Below are 20,407 nucleotides of genomic sequence, written 5' to 3' on the forward strand. Positions count from 1 at the left end.
TATGTGCAATGTTCAGTAGGTCATATAATAATAATAATGAGTCTTTATTGATCACATATACATTACAGCACAGTGAAATTCTTTTCTTTGCATATCCCAGGTTGTTAGGAAGTTGGGGTCAGAGCACAGGGTCAGCCATGATACAGCGCCCCTGGAGTAGAGAGGGTTAAGGGCCTTGCTCAAGGGCCCAACAGTAGCAGTGCTGCCCCCATCTTGAATCATATTACCGTAAATACTTAAATGTGCAGTCATTTGTTTCTTTTTTTCACTTTTTTATTCAATTCCTGCTTATTCAGGCTCAGAGTCATGTAGGCTGCATTGAATTTTATTTTCAATTCCCTCATCTCTTTTTCAGTGACTTTATCACTAGCACGTTGCACTGCTTTCACGATTGGGGTGGCACGAGGGGCAGACCTAGCAATGACACAATCCCTGGCGTTCTCATGTTTTGTACTGTCTCCATGCTTCTTTACGGTTTCTTTTTTAAAATGACTCGAACTGGTAATGAACTCTGTTTTACCAGCAATATCTTGTCCTGCTTTAGCACAAAAGGTGCAGTACATTTTCCCTTTGTCATAACGTAACCAGGCGAACTCTTGTAGCCAAGCTGATTTAAACTGTCTTGTCGGGACGAGAGCCGCAGGGACGGGAGAAGACTCAACTTGCTGCGCTTGGCTGTCATCATCTGTAAAAGATTGCACACCGATTGAAACGGCCTGAGATGACTCAAATGTCACTTGAGAACTTTCACTGGTCGAGTTGGTCTCAACATCATCGGCATCTGATGTAGAGGAGGCAGGGTTTGGACAGGCAGGGAATGAGGAAAAAGTCCGATATTTTTCTTGTCAGCTGACTAACGTTAGTTAACTACGCAGTTAGCTAGCCTACATATAACGGATAAATTCACATTCTAACAAACTAAACCACATCAAACTAAATTAAACACCTTTAATAAAAAGGCTCAGGCAGGGTTAGGTTAGGCGATGACTCAACCCAACACTCATTGGTGTGGGAGGTGGCACAGGCACAAAACCTTGTCCTTCATTCTGTATATATTCCTCTATATGTATTTAACATTCTATGAGAAAATATAATTTATTTTCCATTTTTTTATACAACTGATATAATTTTTTAAATCTATATATTGTGTTAAAAACGAATTCTGCCACTTTAAAAAAAAATAATTTTCATGAATCTCATGAAAATGAATCACATGAAAATGAATCAATGTAAATGAATCACATGTAAATGAACCATATGAAAATGAATAAATAAATTAAAGACTTTAAAAAAAATCTGTCTAAATGTAAGACGTTCTAGGTGAGGTTAACTATTGGGGGTTGGAGGATCAGTTTAGAGAGCATATTATTTGTTTCTGATGGTTAAGTTCAGGGTTAGGGTTGGCCCCTAAGTTTCAACATTGGAAAAGGGAGTTTTTATTGGTTAAAAATTAGGTGATTAGAGTTTATTGTTTGGGTAAGCCCCTAGATTTCAAGATAAAAAATGGTTTTAATGGTTGGAATAGAAGTTCTAATTGGGTTTAAGGGTACTGGATCTATGTTCCCCATCCCTATTGTCCAACTTGTACAGATGAAATTTAATCTGGCCCAAATTTAGGGCCGAACCAGGAAAAAGTTCCATTAATTTTGTCCATGTTCCCTCTCAGATCCTTCTTCCTATTGATTACTCCCCTCCCCCCTGAGAAGAAATGCCTTTCTCTCTATTAATATATACCCCCACACACATTTTATATATAATATTATATTATATTTATATTTTTGTGTCACGATATGAAGGTTGAAACGGATGCAAGTGCAGATTTTTCAAGTTTAATAAAGAACTAAACAAAATACAAAAGACACTGACATTGGGGCAAATCACTGTGGCAAAGACTAAACATAAACCAAAGAGAAAAACACAGCACCAGGGACAAAGGTAAAGAAAGACAAACGTGAGACAAAGAGTGCAGTGAAAACTGGCTAAATACACAAGTGCTTACCAGGAATATGATCCAGGTGCAGGTGGTCATGTGACTGTGATGCAGTGGCTGCTGGGAACTGTAGTTCAGATTTCCTTCTCTGATTACATGACATAATGGTGAATGGTGTACTATGTAATATTACTCTGTGCGTGTGCGTGTGCGTGTGTGTGTGTGTTTATACAGAGGCTGAATGTGTTGGCCACTCTGTTTCAGGGTAACTTACCCAAAATACATCAGAGCATCATCACAGCTCTCATTACTGTGGATGTCCACGCCAGAGACATCGTCACGGAGCTCGTCAATGAAAGGGTACAGACGGCTACAACCTTCTCTTCAGAGCGAAGGGAATCATGGGTGTCGTCAGATCTGATTGGTCAGAAGCTGTTAATAAATCTTTTAAAAATAACTGCAGCTCTGACAGCAGTGCATATGCAAATCAGTTCCCAGGTTTATACAGTATGAACGCACTCATTATAAACTATCCACGCTATATCGTCAGCGAGAATGCCCAATTCGTATACAATGAGATCGTATATATATATCACATGTCTTTGTGTATGTGTTCACGTAGGTGGACTCGAGCAGTAACTTTGAGTGGCAGAAGCAGCTGTGCTAATACTGGGACGTGGATCTGGATAAGTGTGTGGCCAGAATGGCTCTGTATCAGTACGTCTACGGATATGAGTACCCGGGAGCCTGCCTGCGTCTGGTCATCATCCCGCTCACAGTAAAGACATGTTAACAATACGTTAAGAATTCATAATGTAGTGTAGTGCATGTTATTATAATAACATTTATTTAAATACTATGCGTAATGCATTACGGAGGCTTTATAACATGCTTCGAATGCGTTTATCGCTCGTTATAGGCGTGTGAAAGAGTGAAGTCTTAAAGATACGTTTGTGTGTGACCTTTCCATCAGGAACGCGTTTAACGTAAAAAATAAAAAAAAATCTTCTTGGAAATGACATGCTTGTGCTTGTTTGTGATGGTTTTTAGGACCGGTGCTATCTGTGTCTGATGGGTAACACCTCGAATAACATGTGTGTAGATGGTGTGAGCTTGATCCTTTCACCGTTAGCCAGACAGAGTGTCTTGTTGATGTCCAACACGGCGGTAATTTTCTCAATCCACAGGCACGTCCACAGGTACATCACTCACCACCCACTTGTGCGTGTCACCGATGTCATTGCCGAGGGACGGTTTGATGGCACTCCACTCCAGTGTGAGAGGGTCGTCTTCACCATACAGCTCGTCCATGCTCACTGACTGCGGGTTGAGCACGTCGGTCTCGATGGGCTTGTATAAGAGATTCACCTCGCAGCCCTCTGTCTCGTGGAGGGTGCACAGTGCGTCAGCGAGGGCACGGTACGCTGTGGTTTTACCGCCTCTTGTAGGGCCCACCAGCAAGACGCCCTGGTGCACCAGCATGGTCTCGTACAGCTCTATCACCTTGGCGGTCATGCTGGAGACGGGCTGCAGGGAGCGGGCGCATAGAGCTGCCTCGATGTTCGACTGAAGCGCGCCGTAGTCATGCTCGGGGACGCCCACACCAGGAAAGAGGTCCGACGGAATACCGCTAAACGCACACAAGAAGGATTGGATTGACTCGATTGACACTAGGTTCAAGATTTTCAGATTATGGATGTTCAGATGTTCCAGGATTCTTTACTTTTCATCTGGTATAACATTACAAGGTGCTAATGTTATATACTTTAAATGCTTTTAAAAAAAAGTTATATAATTACAACTTTTTAGTTGCAAAGAATTTGCAAATGTCAGTTAATTGTATTTCCTAATTTGTCCTGGAATTTCCTCCTAGTGCCTGATTCCAGTGATCCTGTGATAATGACCTTTGATACTCCATATGTAAGCTTTGGCGTTCTTTACTATTTATCAATTTATTTTATTTTAAGTTCTGCGTCATCCTTGAGTAACTTGGGCAGGTTGGAGTATCGTAGCACTCTAATCAACACCATGTTCTCACTCAGGTGTGGGTTCTCTCGCATCAGAGACCTGGAACACACACACACACGCTCGATTTATTCCAGCAAGACATCTGTTACATTTATATATAGTTTTAATTAACAATTTAGAAAAAACAACAGATGAATCTAATCTAATCTAATATGTTCACCCTGTTCGTAGACGGACATACCCGGCCATGACGATAACAGAGTTGACGACTCTCATGCTGAAGTCGTAGTGGTCCTGCCGGGAAAGCTGCTTGCTGCACAGCTTATACAGCTGAATCATCTTCTTCGCCAGAGTCTCACTGGACTTGAAGCCCTCAGCTCACAAGTCCACCTACAGCAAAAAAGACAACGTGAAACGGTTCTGTAACACGCCAGAATACATCCGTTATTGCGTTCATTACATAATGTAATGAATGACGGCACCCGAGCACACCTCTGCGATGACGGTGTGGTCGGGAACAATCATGGAGACGGATCTGAAGCGGCCTCCAGGTTGTCCCGGAGCTCGGTCCTGCCTGCGTAGCCTGGGTACATCGTGATTAAGGCAGCTTCCTACAAATGGAAGCAAGGGAAATTATAACGATTCAAACCCTTGCTAATATTCTGAAATCGATTGCAACGCTGAGTGAGTCTGTTCCAAGAATCGATTCAGCACAAATCTCGAATTAAAGGTTAGGGGAACAACCCACAGTATTAAGTACATAGGATCATTATCATGATTAACAGGGTGATTCCTAATACCTGGTGTCAATTCGTAGATACCAGGTAATGGGAATAGAGTCGATTCAAAGGAATCAAGCTTTGGAGTCGACTCTATAGTCGTTGTGAATATGGAGTCAACTCCAAAGCTTGATTGTGAGGGAAACTTGACTGAAGAATCTTGATTTCTCAGTTTGGGAACAATGCCAAAGAAATAGTCGGGAGAGCGTTTGGCATCGTTGTGACAAATGCTGAATCTCACAGCCTTTTTTTTTGTTTTTAATTACTCAACAACTAAGACACAAACCCCTCGTTTATTCCTTCACTTTCATCTTTCACTACTTTTTTTATTTTACATTTTGTTCTGATTCTTTCCCCCTGAATGTCTGGCTAGAACTTTCTGGAACTGGGAGCTAATGCTAAATTTAATGTTCTGTTAGAAAAGACAGCTTGATGTGTGGTTTCATTAAATTCATTCAATTTAAATATCTTGACTTTCTAAGAAAAACTGCTGATTAAGCAATGCACTATACCATATTCATGAGAAAGTAGAATTTTGTATTTGTTATTTGACGTTTGTGTAAATTCAATACGTCGTTTTCAGCTAGTGATTAAAGAATCGGTTCATGAGTCATCTTTGTCAGATATGCTGGTGGCGCTTTCTGATTTTAGTCATTTAACCATTCAAAAGAGTTATTTGTGTGTGGAACAGTGTTGCATTGCACCCGCGAATACCTGCAACCTGGAATGGAAAATAAGATTTATTTTGTTCCAACACTTTTTTGTTGTTGTTGTTGTTGCTGTTGTTGTTGCTCCAAAACTGAAAAGTGTTAAAATGGAAGCAGAAGTAAGTGTAGCTTCTTAAATTGTGTAGTGTAACGCAGTGTTTTCAATCTTTTTTGAGCCATGGCACATTTTTTACATTGGAAAAATCTTGCGGCACACCACCAACCAAAAATGTTACAGAATGGCACTCTGTAGCCTAATACAGTATATATAATTGCAATATAGTTTCTCAATTTATTTATACTCACTCAGTGTGAAACCTGGGCCTGTTTAGATGAACACAAAGCCGATATCCTGGCAGGAATTGAAGAAAGGCATACACAAAGCTCTTCAACAGCTTTCAGTCTCTCTCTGTTTTTAGTTTTTATAGCAGTTAGGCTTGAAAAGCTCAGCTCACACACATATGTTGTGGAAAATGGGAGCAATGTCAAAACTTTGTTGGCCGGAATGGGGAATTCCTTGGCAGCAGTCAACCAAAAACTGTCCAAAGGAAGTTCAGCAAATCTTAGCTTTAAACCACGATCTTGTTTCAGTTCAGTTAGTTCCTCCTGCTCCTGTAAAGTCATGTCCTTTCCAACAGCAGTCAAGGCATTCAGTGGAGGCTGAAGAGAAATAAAATGACAACTTCTCCTCAAGAATTTTCAGATGTTTACCTATTACCTCGCACATTGCAGCAGGGTGATCTTGCCGTTCCTCTGTGAGTGGGAACATCTCAAGGTTGGCACTTTGCACATGTTGTTGCCAGAGGTGCACCTTTAAATGGAATCCATTTATTTTATCCATGCTTGTAAGCAGGTTCTCATTTCGGCCTTGCATCCGTGTGTTCGGTTCATTCAGATGATGAAATATATCTGCCAGGTATGCCAGCTTTGCACACCACTCATCACTTGCAAACAGATTTGAGTAATCAGACCTCTCATTTGTCAGAAACACTTTAAGTTCCTCCCGCAGCTCATACACACGGGCCAGCAACTTGTCACGCTACAACCATCGGACCGCCGTATGGAGCAATAAGGCTTTATGCTTCGCTCACATTTCCTCACACAAAGATGCAAATATACGACTTTACAAAGGTCGTGTCTTTACAAAGTTCCCTATGTGCACAACATCATCCACCACAGGAACTAGTTCTGCTGGTAAAGTCTTTGCAACGAAGGCCTCACGGTGCAGAAAACAGTGTGTAACAATAAGATCTGGGTTTCTTTCCTTCACTCTGCTAACGAAGCCTTAGGTGTGCCCGACCATGGCTGCAGCTCCATCAGTGCAAACACTTGTGCAATTTTCCCACGTAAGTCCTCCCTGGTCAAGATATTCCGATTTGACCCAAAAAATTTCCTCTCCTGTTGTTTTTTCTGGCAGTGCCTTACAAAATAGGAAGTTTTCTCTAATGGCATCTCCATCCACAAAACGCACATTGGCCAAGAGCTGAGAATATCCGTAGACTCATCAGGTTGCAATGCAAATTTCCTACTGATGCGTATCTTTTCCAAAACATGGCTTTCGATGTCTGTAGACATGTCATCAGTACGTCTGGCGATTGTGTTATCTGAGAGCGGGAGTTTAGATATGTCTTTAACCGCGTCAGGGCCGAGCATCTCGTTGACAGTGTCTTTGCGGGCAGGTAGTATTAACGTCTCTGCCACAGTGTGGGACTTTTTTCATTTAGCTACAAGTTCAGCAAGTAGCTTTGAGGGCTTTCTAGTTTACCTTTGTGGTTTTTCTCATTAATGTTGCCTGTTTCTGTGTTTTCACGCAGACAAACAAGATAGTCCATCGGCTTGTTTTGAAGCGACGGGTGTTTCACTTGGAGATAGCGTTTAAGCTTGCTTGGCACCATGGCGCTATTGGACTGCTTCTCGCCACACACCAAGCATAATGGAGTCGGGGTCATCTCATCGCTGGTGAAAGTAAATCCTAACGAAAGATAACTTTCGCTGTATTGCCTCGAGCTCACAGTCTTTGCTTTCTTTTTACCACCACTCATACTAGGCCCTTCACCTGGGTCACAATCTTGTCCAGGGCCCAGATCGGAGTTTGCATTTTTCCTTTTTAAAAACTTCTCCATCAGTGCCACCACGACCTGTTGCATGCGTCACTAATTCTCTTGTCTCTAAGAAGGTAGGAGGCAATTACCTGCTGCCACCTAGACGAATATTACATTACTCTGCCAGTCACTATATTACAGCACAGACACTCAACAATGGCTTATTATTTGCAGATAATAATGAATAAATTTTAATAAAAAAGAATTTTAAGACTAAGTGAAATTGGACAATTTCTCAAGGCACGCCTGACGATCTTTCATGACACAGTAGTGTGCCACGGCACAGTGGTTGAAAAACACTGCTCTACGGTATGTAGACTGTATTACATGCGTGTTGAGCAGAGAGGAGATATTATAATATTATACAGTATCTGGAAATATAGTGTGTGACTGCTGCTGAAATAAGGAAGAGACTTAGGATTCTCCTTTTCAAATCTGAAACCAAATTGCTGAAGCAGCACAATACTTACCTGAACAGCTTACTCTGAGAAGTCTTTAGTAATTTAAACTAAGCATTGGTGGTTCAGTGGTAGAATTCTCGCCTGCCACGCGGGAGGCCCGGGTCCAATTCCCGGCCAATGCAGAAGTGAGTTTTGAAAGTTAAGCCTTCACCAAAAGAACATTACAAGCCTTATAATTTCTGCCCAAACTAGACCAACTCCATGCTGCTGAAATATACAAGAGACTTAGGATGCTCCTTTTCTATTTTGAAACCAAACTGTTTAATCAGAACAATACTTAATGAAAAGCACACTCTGCATTGTCCTTAATCCTTTAAAATAAGCATTGGTGGTTCAGTGGTCAAATTCTGACCGACCACGTGTGAGGCCGGGGTTCGATTCCCGGCCACACACGGCTGAGTTTTGAATATTGACCCTTCACCCAAAGAACTCTACAAGCCTTATCAATTCTGTCCAAAAAAAGGGTAGCAGACACAGTCCATGTTGCTCAAATATACAAGAGCCTTAGGATGCTCCTTGTCAATTTTGAAACCAAATTGCTGAGTCAGCACAATACTTACCTGGAAAGCGCCCTCTGTGAAGTCCGGGTTAGATTCCAGGCCAATGCACAACTGAGTTTTGGAGACGTTTGTGTTGCTTGAGCATTCACCCAAAGCACTTAACAAGCCTTATCAATTCCGCCCAAAACTAGGGTAATGGACAAACTCCATGCTGCTGAAATATGGAAGAGATTCTCCTTTAGAATTTTAAACCAAATTGCTGAAGCAGCACAATACTCAGCTTGAAATCGCACTCTGCGAAGTCCATGGATTTTTAACATTGGTGGTTCAGTGGTAGAATTCTCACCTGCCACGCGGGGGCCAGTCACACGTAGGTGTAGAGCGCTGACTAGCCAATAGAAAGCGGGGAAAATCCAGGAGGAGGGTCGGACGAACCTAACATAAAAACATCCGTTCAAATATTTATATTATATTATCTGTTACATATTGTATCTATGTAATTTTTTAAAAGCGGCATTGTCAACATTTACTATTCCGATACTCTTTCAGTGTGTAAAATTAACTGTTAAAGAAGAATGTGAAATTAACAGTTTGTCAAAATTAAAATAACTATCTAAATAATATATGCAGAGTGTGTTATAGTAAGTTATTGAAAATGTATTCCAAATAAGGACTAATATTTTAAAACATTTACAAATACAAGCTAGATAAAACATTTACAAATACACAGGACAATTTTGTTTTGTTTTTTTAAATACAATGTTGTCTATACACAATTCCACAATGGGAGAGAGAGAGAGAGAGAGAGAGAGAGAGAGAGAGAGAGAGAGAGAGAGAGAGAGAGAGAGAGAGAGAGAGAGAGAGAGAGAGAGAGAGAGCGAGAGAGAGAGAGAGAGAGAGAAAACGAGAGAAAACGTAGAATGAGATTCATGGGCAACAGTATTACACAGGATTTGTAACTATTTACCAAAATCCAACCTTGTGCTTGGCTTGCAATCAGACATGCCATGCACAGACCTTAAATACTGTGTTTCACAACAAAGTTATTTTCTCTTTTCAACAATCCACCTCTGCCTCTCAGCCTCATAGAATGAGGACTGCTGAAACTCTGCCCATGTCGTCTCTGCATTCATTCCCTGTACTTGATACAGGGAGAGCACTTTAGAAGGACAGTAAATGTATTTGCCTGCCGCTCCAGGGAAACCAGTGTGGATATGAGGGCTATTGGGTCCTTGTTTTAGTGGCTGGTGGCAGAACCTGCACAGATGACCAGAAGGCCCTCTGCAGAGTATGCCTCAAAGACTTTCCTGGAGCAGTAGAAGTATTTAACATCACCAGCCTGCTAAAAGAAATGTACAGAGGAGCCATCACCCATGTAACGAGAATTTGACTGACCACAAGCTAAACAGGATCTAATTTGTTTTTTTGGTGTCTTCTCAACTGCTGCCTTTGTCAGAGGTACGTCTTTAGGAACACCACTAGCAGGTGGATTGAACGGAGCGGGAGGCTGTATTGTTCCTGTCCACATCTTTTCTTTGAGGTGTTGACTTCTCTTGCAAAGAAGGATTGTCTTTAATGCTTCTTGACTCTTCAGATGAGCCCCGAAGTAAATGACCTGATGGGCCTCTCCTGAAGGACACGTTTATTCTCCCAGGGATTTTTTTTTCTTCATGCTGATGGCCTGAATAGTACCCATAGATATGAACAATTAACATAAATAAATATATAAAAATAATTTAGTTAGTTATGCATTATGTTTTGTAAAGTAAAATTATGGTCACTGATTCTTTTAAAATAACTTGACAGGTTTCATATTAGAGTAAAAGATCAATGACCCAAAATTTAATTATACAACTATTGAAAAGACACACATCTACTCTAATATATTCTAACTTAATCTAACATAATTGTGTGATCTGCTCACTTGTTACCAAAAGACTTTATTTTAAGTGTGTGTTTGACTACTGAACAAACAACAGACACTGAACAGTAGACAATAGAAATTTCACTCGGCATACAAACGTATAATGATATTCCTGAATTGACACTACATATATAGTTTAAACCATTCAAATGATATTCATAATATACCGATGTTTCTTTTGAGTAAATAAGCAATTTTGTTATTTATAAGTCACTTTGGTTAAAAGCATCTGCTAAATGAATAAATGTAAATGTAAGTGTATAGTTCACTTTACCTGCCGCCTAAGAGTGCTTTTTATTCTCAGGTAAAATGATGAATGTTAATCGCTGTCTGGGGAAAAAAGAAATAAACAAAAAGAGATGAAAGCCGAAAAAATAAAGCCAATAAAGTATTAACTGGTTTACGCGGTAGCAGAGGCAATTCAAAATGTAGATCTTCAAAAAAAAAAAAAAAAAGAAAACACCAAGTTTCGGAACAGCGACATGGAATCAACATGTGGTGAAAAATATATTGCATCTGTAGTGGTAAGGACTACCACTGAGAATTAACTGGAGAAATTAAGGAAAGTTGAGCATAACCACTTTCCACTCCGGGAAAGTTAAGCAGAACTACTTTCAGCTAACTACCCTGGCAACAGTGGGATTTGAACCCACGCCCCCAAAGAGACTGGAGCCTAAATCCAGCACCTTGGACCACTCGGCCACACTACCCCAGGCTGACGTGGTGGTAAACCCATTCGTGGTAAGAAGGTGACCGGGTCATTCCGCCGGACAACAAGAAATCTGGCATGGGCGCGACAAATGGGCTGTTGTGAGACTCAAGTGCCTTTCACTTAACCAGCTCTGCCGGGGACATCTAACCATTTCCAGCTGAAGACAGAGCTAAGGCGTGGTCTTTTGGACGCGATTCGTCTAGGCTTAAGACCCCATGGTCCACGGTCACATCAGTAGTGTTTGCGGAAGAGCTCTTCTGCTATGACCTTACATCCCACTTACGGTGGTGCTGAAGGTCTGTGAACCGTTTAGAACTTTCTATACATCTTCATTACCAGGACCTAAAACATCATAAGATTTTCATACAAGTATTAAAAGTAGATAAAGAGAACCTAATTAAAGAAACCAGACAAAAATATTACACATGGTCATTTATTTATTGATGAAAATGATCCAATATTGCATACCTGTGAGTGGCAAAAGTATGTGAACCTTTGCTTTCAGTATCTGGTGTGACCTCGGTGTGCAGCAAGAACTGCAAACAAACGTTTCCAGTAACTGTTGATCAGTCCTGCATGTCAGCTTGGAGGTATTTTAGCCCATCCCTCATTACAGTACAGTTTCATCTCTAGGATGTGGGTGGGTTTCCTCACATGAGGTGCTTGCTTCAGGTCCTTCCACAGCATTTCTATTGGATTAAGGTCAGGACCTTGACTTGGCCATTCCAAAACATTGACTTTATTCTTCTTTAACCATTCTTTGGTAGAACGACTTGTGTGCTTAGGGTTGTTGTCTTGCTGCACAGCCCACTTTCTCTTGAGATCCAGTTTACGGACAGATGTCCTGACATTTTCTTTTAGAATTTGCTGGTATTATTCAGAATTCATTGTTCCATCTATGATGGCAAGCCGTCCTGGCCCAGATGCAGTGAAACAGGCCCAAACTGTAATGCTACCACCACCATTTTTCAGAAATGGGATACGGGTCTTATGCTGGAATGCAGTGTTTTCCTTCCCCCAAACATAACCCTTCTCATTTAAACCAAAAAGTTCTAGTTTGGTCTCACCTGTCCACAAAACGTTTTTTCAAGTAGCCTTGTGTCTTGTCCATGTGATCTTTAGCAAACTGCATGCGGGAAGCAATGTTCTTTACAGAAAGCAGTGGCTTTCTCCTTGCAATCCTGCCACGCACACCATTGTTGTTCAGTGTACTCATTATGGTGGACTCATGAACATTAACATTTGCCTATGCAAGAGAGGCCTTTAGTTGCTTAGAAGTTACCCTGGGATCCGTTGTGACCTCGTGGACAATTACATGTCTTGCTCTTGGAGTGATCTTTGTTGGTTGACCACGCCTGGGGAGGGTAACCATGCTCGTGAATTTCCTTCATTTGTACACAACCTGTCTGACTGTGGATTGGTGGAGTCCAAACACTTTAGAGATATTTTTTTGAACTTTTCCAGCCTGATGAGCATCAACAACTCTTTTTCTGAGATCCTCACAAACTTCCTTTTTTCATACCATGATACACTTCCACAAACATGTGTTGTGAAGATCAGACATTGATAGATCCCTGTTCTACAAATAAGACAGGGTGCTCACTCACACCTGATTGTCATCCCGTTGACTGAAAACACCTGACCCTAATTTCCCCTTCAGACTAACTGCTCATGCAGACGCCAACAATGTCTGCACCATGCACGCTTCCTTTACAGAATGCGCTTAAGCAAGGTCTTTACAAGAAAAATAGGATCCAAACCCACATGGGCTGTGCCCAGCGGATTGGCAGTTCATCACCTTAACCTCTTGCTGACATAGCTCACGCATATGAAATTACATCCCGGTGTGTGGAGCAATAAAGTGGTTTCGGTGCAGGTTCTTTGCCACTGTCGTCTGGACTGTGGAATGCGTTCTGCGTTGATGGACCTCCAGAGACGCCAGAGCCTTACAGCAGCTGTGGCCAAAGCATTGAAATACAGCTCACCGTTGCAAAGCCACAGTGTTAGCTTTTCACATTTCTCCACCCTCTCTAGTGCTAGCTCAGGGACCTGTACAAAGCTTCCTGTTTGTAGGCATGAGACAGACTGCAACAAAGCCAGATATTGCTGGAAAGAGGAGGCAAAGTAACAAGTTTGCAATGAGGATGGGATTTGAACCCACACATGCAGAGCACAACGGATTAGCAGTCCATCACCTTAACCTCTCGGCCACCTCACCCGAGGCCTGCTGCTTTTAACGAAAACTATGCAAATGAGGGTTTAATGTTCGCTGACTAGATGACTGCTTGAAGTCTTGAAGTATGAGCTGTGCCGTCATATAAACTGAAGGGTGACGATGCGGCGAGATGGCCCAAAGGTCTCACAGAACAGGACAATTCCATAGTTGAGCCATCGCAATGCAATCCAATCCTTGGTCGGCTAGGTACAGACTACCTATGGACTGCCCATCTCAGCGAGTTAAATTTCTTTGGAAAATTTAACTTTTACCCGTGACCTGAGAAGGATTACGCGGTATAGAAAATGGATGGATGGAAATGTAACTTTTATCCTTACCTGGATATACACAATGACTGTGGAAAAGGGGGGCATGAATTGGGACATTCGTGAGGCAGCATGCTGTGGCCAAAAAGCGTTGAAATACAGCTCATGGTTGCGAAACACGTAGCCACAGTGCTAGCTTTTCACATTTCTCCATCTCTCTCAAGGATATTCAGCTGGCCTGCCGTATTCGCGGAGAATGCACTTAAACAACAACTCCGTCTAATATACACAAAGGCTCTTTTAAGAGTCACTTCATCGTCTCAGAAAACAGCTAATTTTATTTCTTGGGCTGTTTGAATATTTAGATAATATACAAAGAGAAGGGGACACATATTTATATATATATATATATATATATATATATATATATATATATATATATATATATATATATATATAACTTTATTATGATAAATATACTGCTATGTATATTACATAATGTTTGTTTTATAGATGATGATGAACAGTGCAGAAGAGCCGTGTATTGTCCTTATGTGAAAACTAGACAATGCACAGTAATAACGCCGATGAGCTGTGTCTGTGTACAGTAGCCAAAATCTGCCTTCTGTTCCAGGTGGCGTTGTGTCTTGTGCTGGATGGAGCTTGACTGCCCTCGTGTGTCCAGTTTAAATATTAGAACGTGGTATGGAGAGAAAAGGATATACATATATATCTGTGTGTGTAAATGATGCTTTCTATCAACATTAGAAAAAGGTTAGTTATTAATTTTGTATTTTTACGATAAATATAGTGCTATGAATATTACATAATGTTTGTTTTTATAGAAGAGCCATTAATTGTGGTTATGTCCGAACAATACAATGCACAGTGATGAGCTGTGTCTGTAAAATAGCCCAAACCTACCTTCTACTTCAGGCGGCGTTGTGTGTTGTGCTGGATGGAGCTTGACTGCCCTCGTGTGCCCAACCTCGGGAACGGCAATTTCCCAGCAGCGGTATTCTGTCATAGGAGTACATTTGTAGTTAGGCCCGAGTTGGGTAAGAAATATTACATGGTTTATATTACTGTGTCCCCTTTTTAACCCGTTCATGATCATTATTGTATACATTACAAAGATAAAGGTAATGTTCTTCCCTATTTGTGGATATTCTCGAAGTGAAATAGATGAGCTCCACCTAGGGAACACTAAGTTATCTAGGAGCAGTGATGAGAATGACATGTCTAATAACATTAGAAATACATTAATAATGTTATTATAATCGAAATCAAGGTGTGCACTTTAACATTATAAAATATACATACACAGCAAAATCCACAGAAACAAATCCACTCTATTGAAGTTCATTTCAACACTTTTAAAGTGTCCGGAGGGGTCCACACTCCACAGTGTCATTTTAACACTTTAATAGAGTTCACATCAACTCTTTGTATAGTTGAAATTGATCACTACTCAAGTGTTAGTTTCTCAACACCAGTGTGTAGTGTTAGAAATTAATTCTCATAGGAGTAATTCATTAAATCTCATAGTGTTAACTGCATACTATTAAATGAGTTGCCTCTAACACTATAACGGTTAATATGCTACTGCACAGTTAAAATAACATTTAAATGATTACAAATCTAAAAGGCAAATAAAGAAAAAAAACAAGTTGGTTGCTTTATAATAGTTTTCTTTTTTCAAGGGTGTTAACATTACTGACCGCTCAGGTCAAGTCTTTCTAAATATAACAATTGGGCACTATGTAGTCTCTTTGTTTATTCTCATTAGAGCACTGCTGGTCAAATGGCCTAAAATGTGTCAGTTCATTCACAGAGATGACAGAAAACTCATCCATTTGGTTATCTTCTATACAGTATAAACTGAAGTGGTCATCATAGTACATGATTTTTACATTGCAGGAAATAATGAAAGCACTCTCTTCATATATTATTATATCACAGATCTTTTTGAACACAGGGAGATCATAGGTACATCCAGTGCATATGAACACACCAATCTGATACTCAGTACCATAATGTCTGACCCACTTTGTACTTGTAACACTCAAACAGGCTTCTAAATATAATGTCTGACTGAGTTCTTCCCCACCTTGCAAGTTACAGATGGTTTTTGATGTAGGACCAAATTCAAACCTTCTAAAACAATCATTTTCATAGTTAAATGCCAATTGATGTTGATGTTGCTCCAATAATGATTTAATGAGATTCTTGAAATTTTTGCAACATCTTTTGAAAATATGGTTAAAAATTAGCTTCAAATCACATTCACCACATATGGATAAGAGATCCGATTTTTTTATGCATCTCAGATAGTGCATCATCAAGTGGTGCTTGGGAATCGACCTCTTGTCAGGAAACAATTCTTTGAATAGAGTATGGTGATCACAGATCAGATTACCTAATTGATCAAAACAGTGATTTATTCTTCTACAAGTGTCTGAACTTGTACTTTCAGGAGTAACAGTTTTAAGAACTGCATCTCGTGCTTGGATTTTAACATCATTAACAACTTCTTCCATTGAACAAACAATTGTTTGGAAAGCACTTTCAGAAGGACCTGATGCTTGCAAATGAGCAACAATTGATCCACACATTGAAGCTGACTTCAGTTACAACAGAACTTTGTGAAGGATGTAAAGTGGCAACAGAATTTGGGCGATCATTTGAACATTCCGCCTCATATTGTCCCTGAGTGGAAAGATCCTGATTAGTATCAATCTCTTGATCCATAGTGTGACTATGTACCTTGCTGAGGTGATTTCAGAAGCCACTATAAGCACAAAATGATAACGGGCAACCTGGCTCTCCACAATTTAAATGTAACTTTTTGCTAGGATATAAACCATGTTGAAATTTTAAATGTTGACAAAGGAACCAAACAAGTTCTGAGGTGTGATTTACATTCAAAACATGTGAACATCTTCAAGGCTGTTAATCTCGCTGCAGCAATCTCTCTTTAATTATTTTTTTAAAGACTGGAACATTTTTAAAGTACAAAACAGTTTATACTAACCATTGTAGTCCTCAGATTCAGGTTCAGTTCCTGACAGCAGCTCGCCCATATTCTTAAGAGTCTTGCAGTCTGCAATGATTTTTGGCTTGAAGAATGTGGACCACTTTGCCAGGAACTTCTGAGACACTTCGTCACCAAACATCATGGAGAAATCCTGGTCGATCTATAAACAAGGTTTATACAGGTTTAAACATAACGGACATAAATGGATGAAAGGTCAAATACTAAAAATTAAAGATCTGCTGTGTTATTTATGCATACATTTGGGATATAAAAGATTAGAATGTTGAATTTCTCAGTTTGGACCGGCCTGTTGGTGTTACGGTGATCATTGAACAACTCCTTTCTCTACTGTACCAGTGAACTCATTTAATAACTACAGAGAAAATTTCCTTTTCAAAACTACTTCCAAAGCTAAAGATTTTCTTACCAATCCAGGTACATCAAGGAAACGAGGGAACAAATCCAGGACTGAAGATGATGCATCCTCACCGACTATCTTCTGCCGATACTGGAAAGTCGCTCAGTCTGATCTAGGTCAGTCACTCCTATTGGTGCGTTCCACCAAAGGGGTGACACTATCAGAGTTGAATTCTAGAAAACAGTTATAACACTCCATTTTGACACCAACTGTTTCATGGTACAGTGTGAAATCTAACAGATTAGACAACATACAGAGTTAGAGCAATTCCAAGTAGAGCTAGATTGATTCTATTCATAAACACCAAAAATTTAACTCTGCTCAATTTGCTGTGTAGGAGCAGTGATGAGAATAGAAATTTATTTCTAATGTTAGTTGAAATTTCAAAGATTAAGGTAATGTATCATACATTATTACATTGCAACAAGAATGAAGTGAAGTGACTCTTAAAAGAGCCTTTGTGTATGTTAGACGGAGTTGTCATTTAAACGCGTTCTCCGCGAATATAAAAAGACAAAAAAAGCAGGGAAAAATAGGTAACTTTGAATTTATGGGTGCAACATGTCTCAAAATAATTTGGACGGGGAAATAGAAGGCTGGAACAGTAAGTACTAACAAGAAACAGCTGGAGGAACATTGTGCTACTAATTATGTTAACTGGCAACAGGTCAGTAACATGATTGGGTATAAAAAGAGTATCTTAGAGAGGCAGAGTCTTTCAGAAATAAAGATGGGCCTCTGTACACCAATCTGAGAAAAACTACATCTACAATTTGTGGAACAATTTCAGAATAATGCTCCTCAATGTGAAATTGTGAAGGCAATGAATATCTCATCATCTACAGCACATCATATTATGAAAAAATTCAGAGAATCTGGAGAAATCTGTGGCCCGAGTCTCTTTCCATAAATCTTAAATTAACACCTCCTTATAGATAGCTTCACCATATCAACGACTAAAAGTTTTTATTAAAGTAGTACAGCACAAATCTGTTTATTATTAGACTTTGATTATGTGGAATGTTTGCCAGAGAAGTCTCTGTGAATGATTTGCTATCATAGAAAAGATAACATTACAATGAGCACATTAATATATACCTGAGATATGAATTGCAGCCTTCAGACCTTCTGACCTATCAGATTCCAGAGTGCAACAGCAGTGTGATATAATTTGTATTAAATACACTAAAATCTCTATTAATAGTTCCATGAAAATAGCAGAAAATCAGTTTACTGTTACTTATTCATTAATTCATTGATTTATTTCTTTTACCTGAGTGATATTACAGTCAAGAATTTTGCCATTCTGACTTACAGGTGGCAGAAATATAGCTGAAACAAGAAGAAGAAGAAGAAGAAGAAGAAGAAGAAGAAGAAGAAGAAGAAGAAGAAGAAGAAGAAGAAGTGTGTGTTCAAAGATCAAAAAGAGAAAAAAAACATCAAATGTGTGAGGTTTGGGTTTAGCACTTGAAAATACTAGCTAACTGATGTTGTAGGTTTATTAATTAGAAGTACTAGAAGTTTTTTTTTAGTTTGTTTGTTTGGGAAATGTATCTATGAAAAATTATTACCACAAGGTTTGTACAAGGTGCTTGAATTTGGCATTTGGAAATTTAAGTACTGGAAAACCTTGAAAATAGCCATTTTTTATGTAACAGAGGTTAAAAAGTGCTTGAATGATAAAAAGTCAATAAATAAAAAATAACAATCACTTTAAAGGGTTTATTTTCAAAAGAACACGAATACAATCCTTTCACTCAAAATATGACTCCCCGCTGCAGCCCCTCCTCCTCCTGCTGTTCACTCATTCATTTTAACAGGGACAGCTTCGGTCCACTTCTCAGACCCCTTTAGCAACTTTTTTTTTTTAAGCATCTAGCGACATATCTAGCGACTTTTCGGACAAACATTCGCTACTTTCCGTAGAAGAGAATGGCCAGTACTGCCCGGCGAGTGCGAGGTCCTGCTTTCAGAAACAGAAAAAATGTCCAGAATGACTCTGAAACACTTCAGCCTATGATTAGCCATGGATTCCTGGGAGGACACTGTAGCAGTCTCTGAGGATTTCTTCTTATCACTCCACTGTAAAAAACAAACAAACAAACAAACAAAAAAAAAACCTAAACCACTAAATGCTGGCTTCATCTTCTTTTAATTTGATTGTCAGTGCTCAACTCAAACCAACAGCAGAATTATTAGAACTATCAGGAATGATTATGTCTAAAATCAACCACTGATTATATCCCACTTGTTTGTTTCTAGATTGTATGATTTATTTAGCCAAATCTAAACTCACCTCTCCATTTGTGTAACTGGATACTCAGGATAATGAAATTTCACTCTGATTTCCATCCACCCCCTTCCATTTTCTAACACTATTTGTGTGTAATTGTACCTTGACTATGTAAGTATTTTTTTTTTTCTTTCTGAATATGACTTTTTGTAAGATTGTAAATTTTGTATAAATTCAATAAAACTCATTTAAAAAAAAGCAAGGGTGGTAAGGGACTCGGCAAAGAGGCGCGTGGAGGTGTTCGCGTCGTTCGGTGTTAGAGTGTTTAACCGCGGAAGCCGTACAGGGTGCGCCCCTGGCGTTTCAGGGCGTACACCACATCCATGGCGGTCACGGTCTTTCTCTTGGCATGCTCAGTGTACGTGATGGCGTCGCGGATCACGTTCTCCAGGAACACCTTCAGCACACCGCGAGTCTCTTCGTAGATCAGACCAGAAATACGCTTTACACCACCACGGCGAGCCAGACGGCGAATAGCCGGCTTGGTAATCCCCTGGATGTTATCGCGAAGCACCTTGCGGTGACGCTTAGCGCCTACTTTGCCAAGTCCCTTACCACCCTATATGACAAAGTCATATTCAGAAAGAAAGAAAAAAAAATACTTACATAGTCAAGGTACAATTACACGCAAATAGAGTCCCACACTGAAGAGTCTTTAAACCAAGATGTGCTGCTTTTTAATCTTCTTAGTTCTTTTTGAATGTCTTTGAATACAACATCACTGGATATAAACGTTTGATTTATAGTCATTCTGGCTCTTGTTTTCCAGAGTTTAGATTTAGTCAAACATATTATGAACCAAATGAAGTCATGCTGAGTCTTGCTACAATTTTCTTTAAAAATGCCATAGAAAATCGAGTTCATATTTATTTCTATATTAAGACCAATGGTTTTTGATTTAGCCCATGTTTCTTTAGAGCGAGAACACTATAACAGGAAATGTTCGAGTGTTTCCTCTTCATTACAGTTAGGCATCGGGCATTTACTGGTTTTTACGAAACAGCTCCATTTTACAACCGCTCTTACTGGGAGCCTTCTTACAGCGACTAACCAAGTTGTATCTCTCAGGTGTTCAGATAGGATTTTATTCTGTAA

General features: G+C 39.8%; 2 protein-coding genes, 1 long non-coding RNA gene and 2 other non-coding genes across 5 annotated transcripts in view; 2 read left to right on the forward strand and 3 right to left on the reverse strand.

The window, feature by feature from the left end:
* The window catches only part of LOC128634157 (uncharacterized), a 72,152-nt gene extending 53,220 nt beyond the window's left edge, over positions 1-18,932 (forward strand). Inside the window, exon 3 of the long non-coding RNA XR_008397413.1 lies at positions 18,337-18,932. This is a non-coding gene — a long non-coding RNA (uncharacterized LOC128634157). The remainder of the gene's footprint in view (positions 1-18,336) is intronic.
* The window catches only part of LOC128628682 (kelch-like protein 10), a 230,100-nt gene that overhangs the window by 142,446 nt on the left and 67,247 nt on the right, over positions 1-20,407 (reverse strand). The gene's annotated exons all lie outside the window — the stretch shown is intronic.
* LOC128634134 (dynein axonemal heavy chain 6-like) lies at positions 1,810-6,048 on the reverse strand. Its single transcript, XM_053684405.1, has 2 exons — positions 5,691-6,048; positions 1,810-4,509 (listed from the first exon to the last, which is right to left on the reverse strand). Exon 2 carries the CDS (start codon positions 3,443-3,445, stop codon positions 3,107-3,109), a length of 339 nt encoding a protein of 112 aa, XP_053540380.1. The 5' UTR covers positions 3,446-4,509; positions 5,691-6,048; the 3' UTR covers positions 1,810-3,106.
* On the forward strand, positions 7,999-8,069 carry trnag-gcc (transfer RNA glycine (anticodon GCC)). Its single transcript has one exon. It is a non-coding gene; the product is annotated as a tRNA-Gly (tRNA).
* trnal-uag (transfer RNA leucine (anticodon UAG)) lies at positions 11,000-11,081 on the reverse strand. Its single transcript has one exon. It is a non-coding gene; the product is annotated as a tRNA-Leu (tRNA).

This window comes from Ictalurus punctatus, chromosome 12 (assembly GCF_001660625.3).
Source record: "Ictalurus punctatus breed USDA103 chromosome 12, Coco_2.0, whole genome shotgun sequence".
In the NCBI taxonomy this organism is placed as follows: Eukaryota; Metazoa; Chordata; class Actinopteri; order Siluriformes; family Ictaluridae; genus Ictalurus; species Ictalurus punctatus.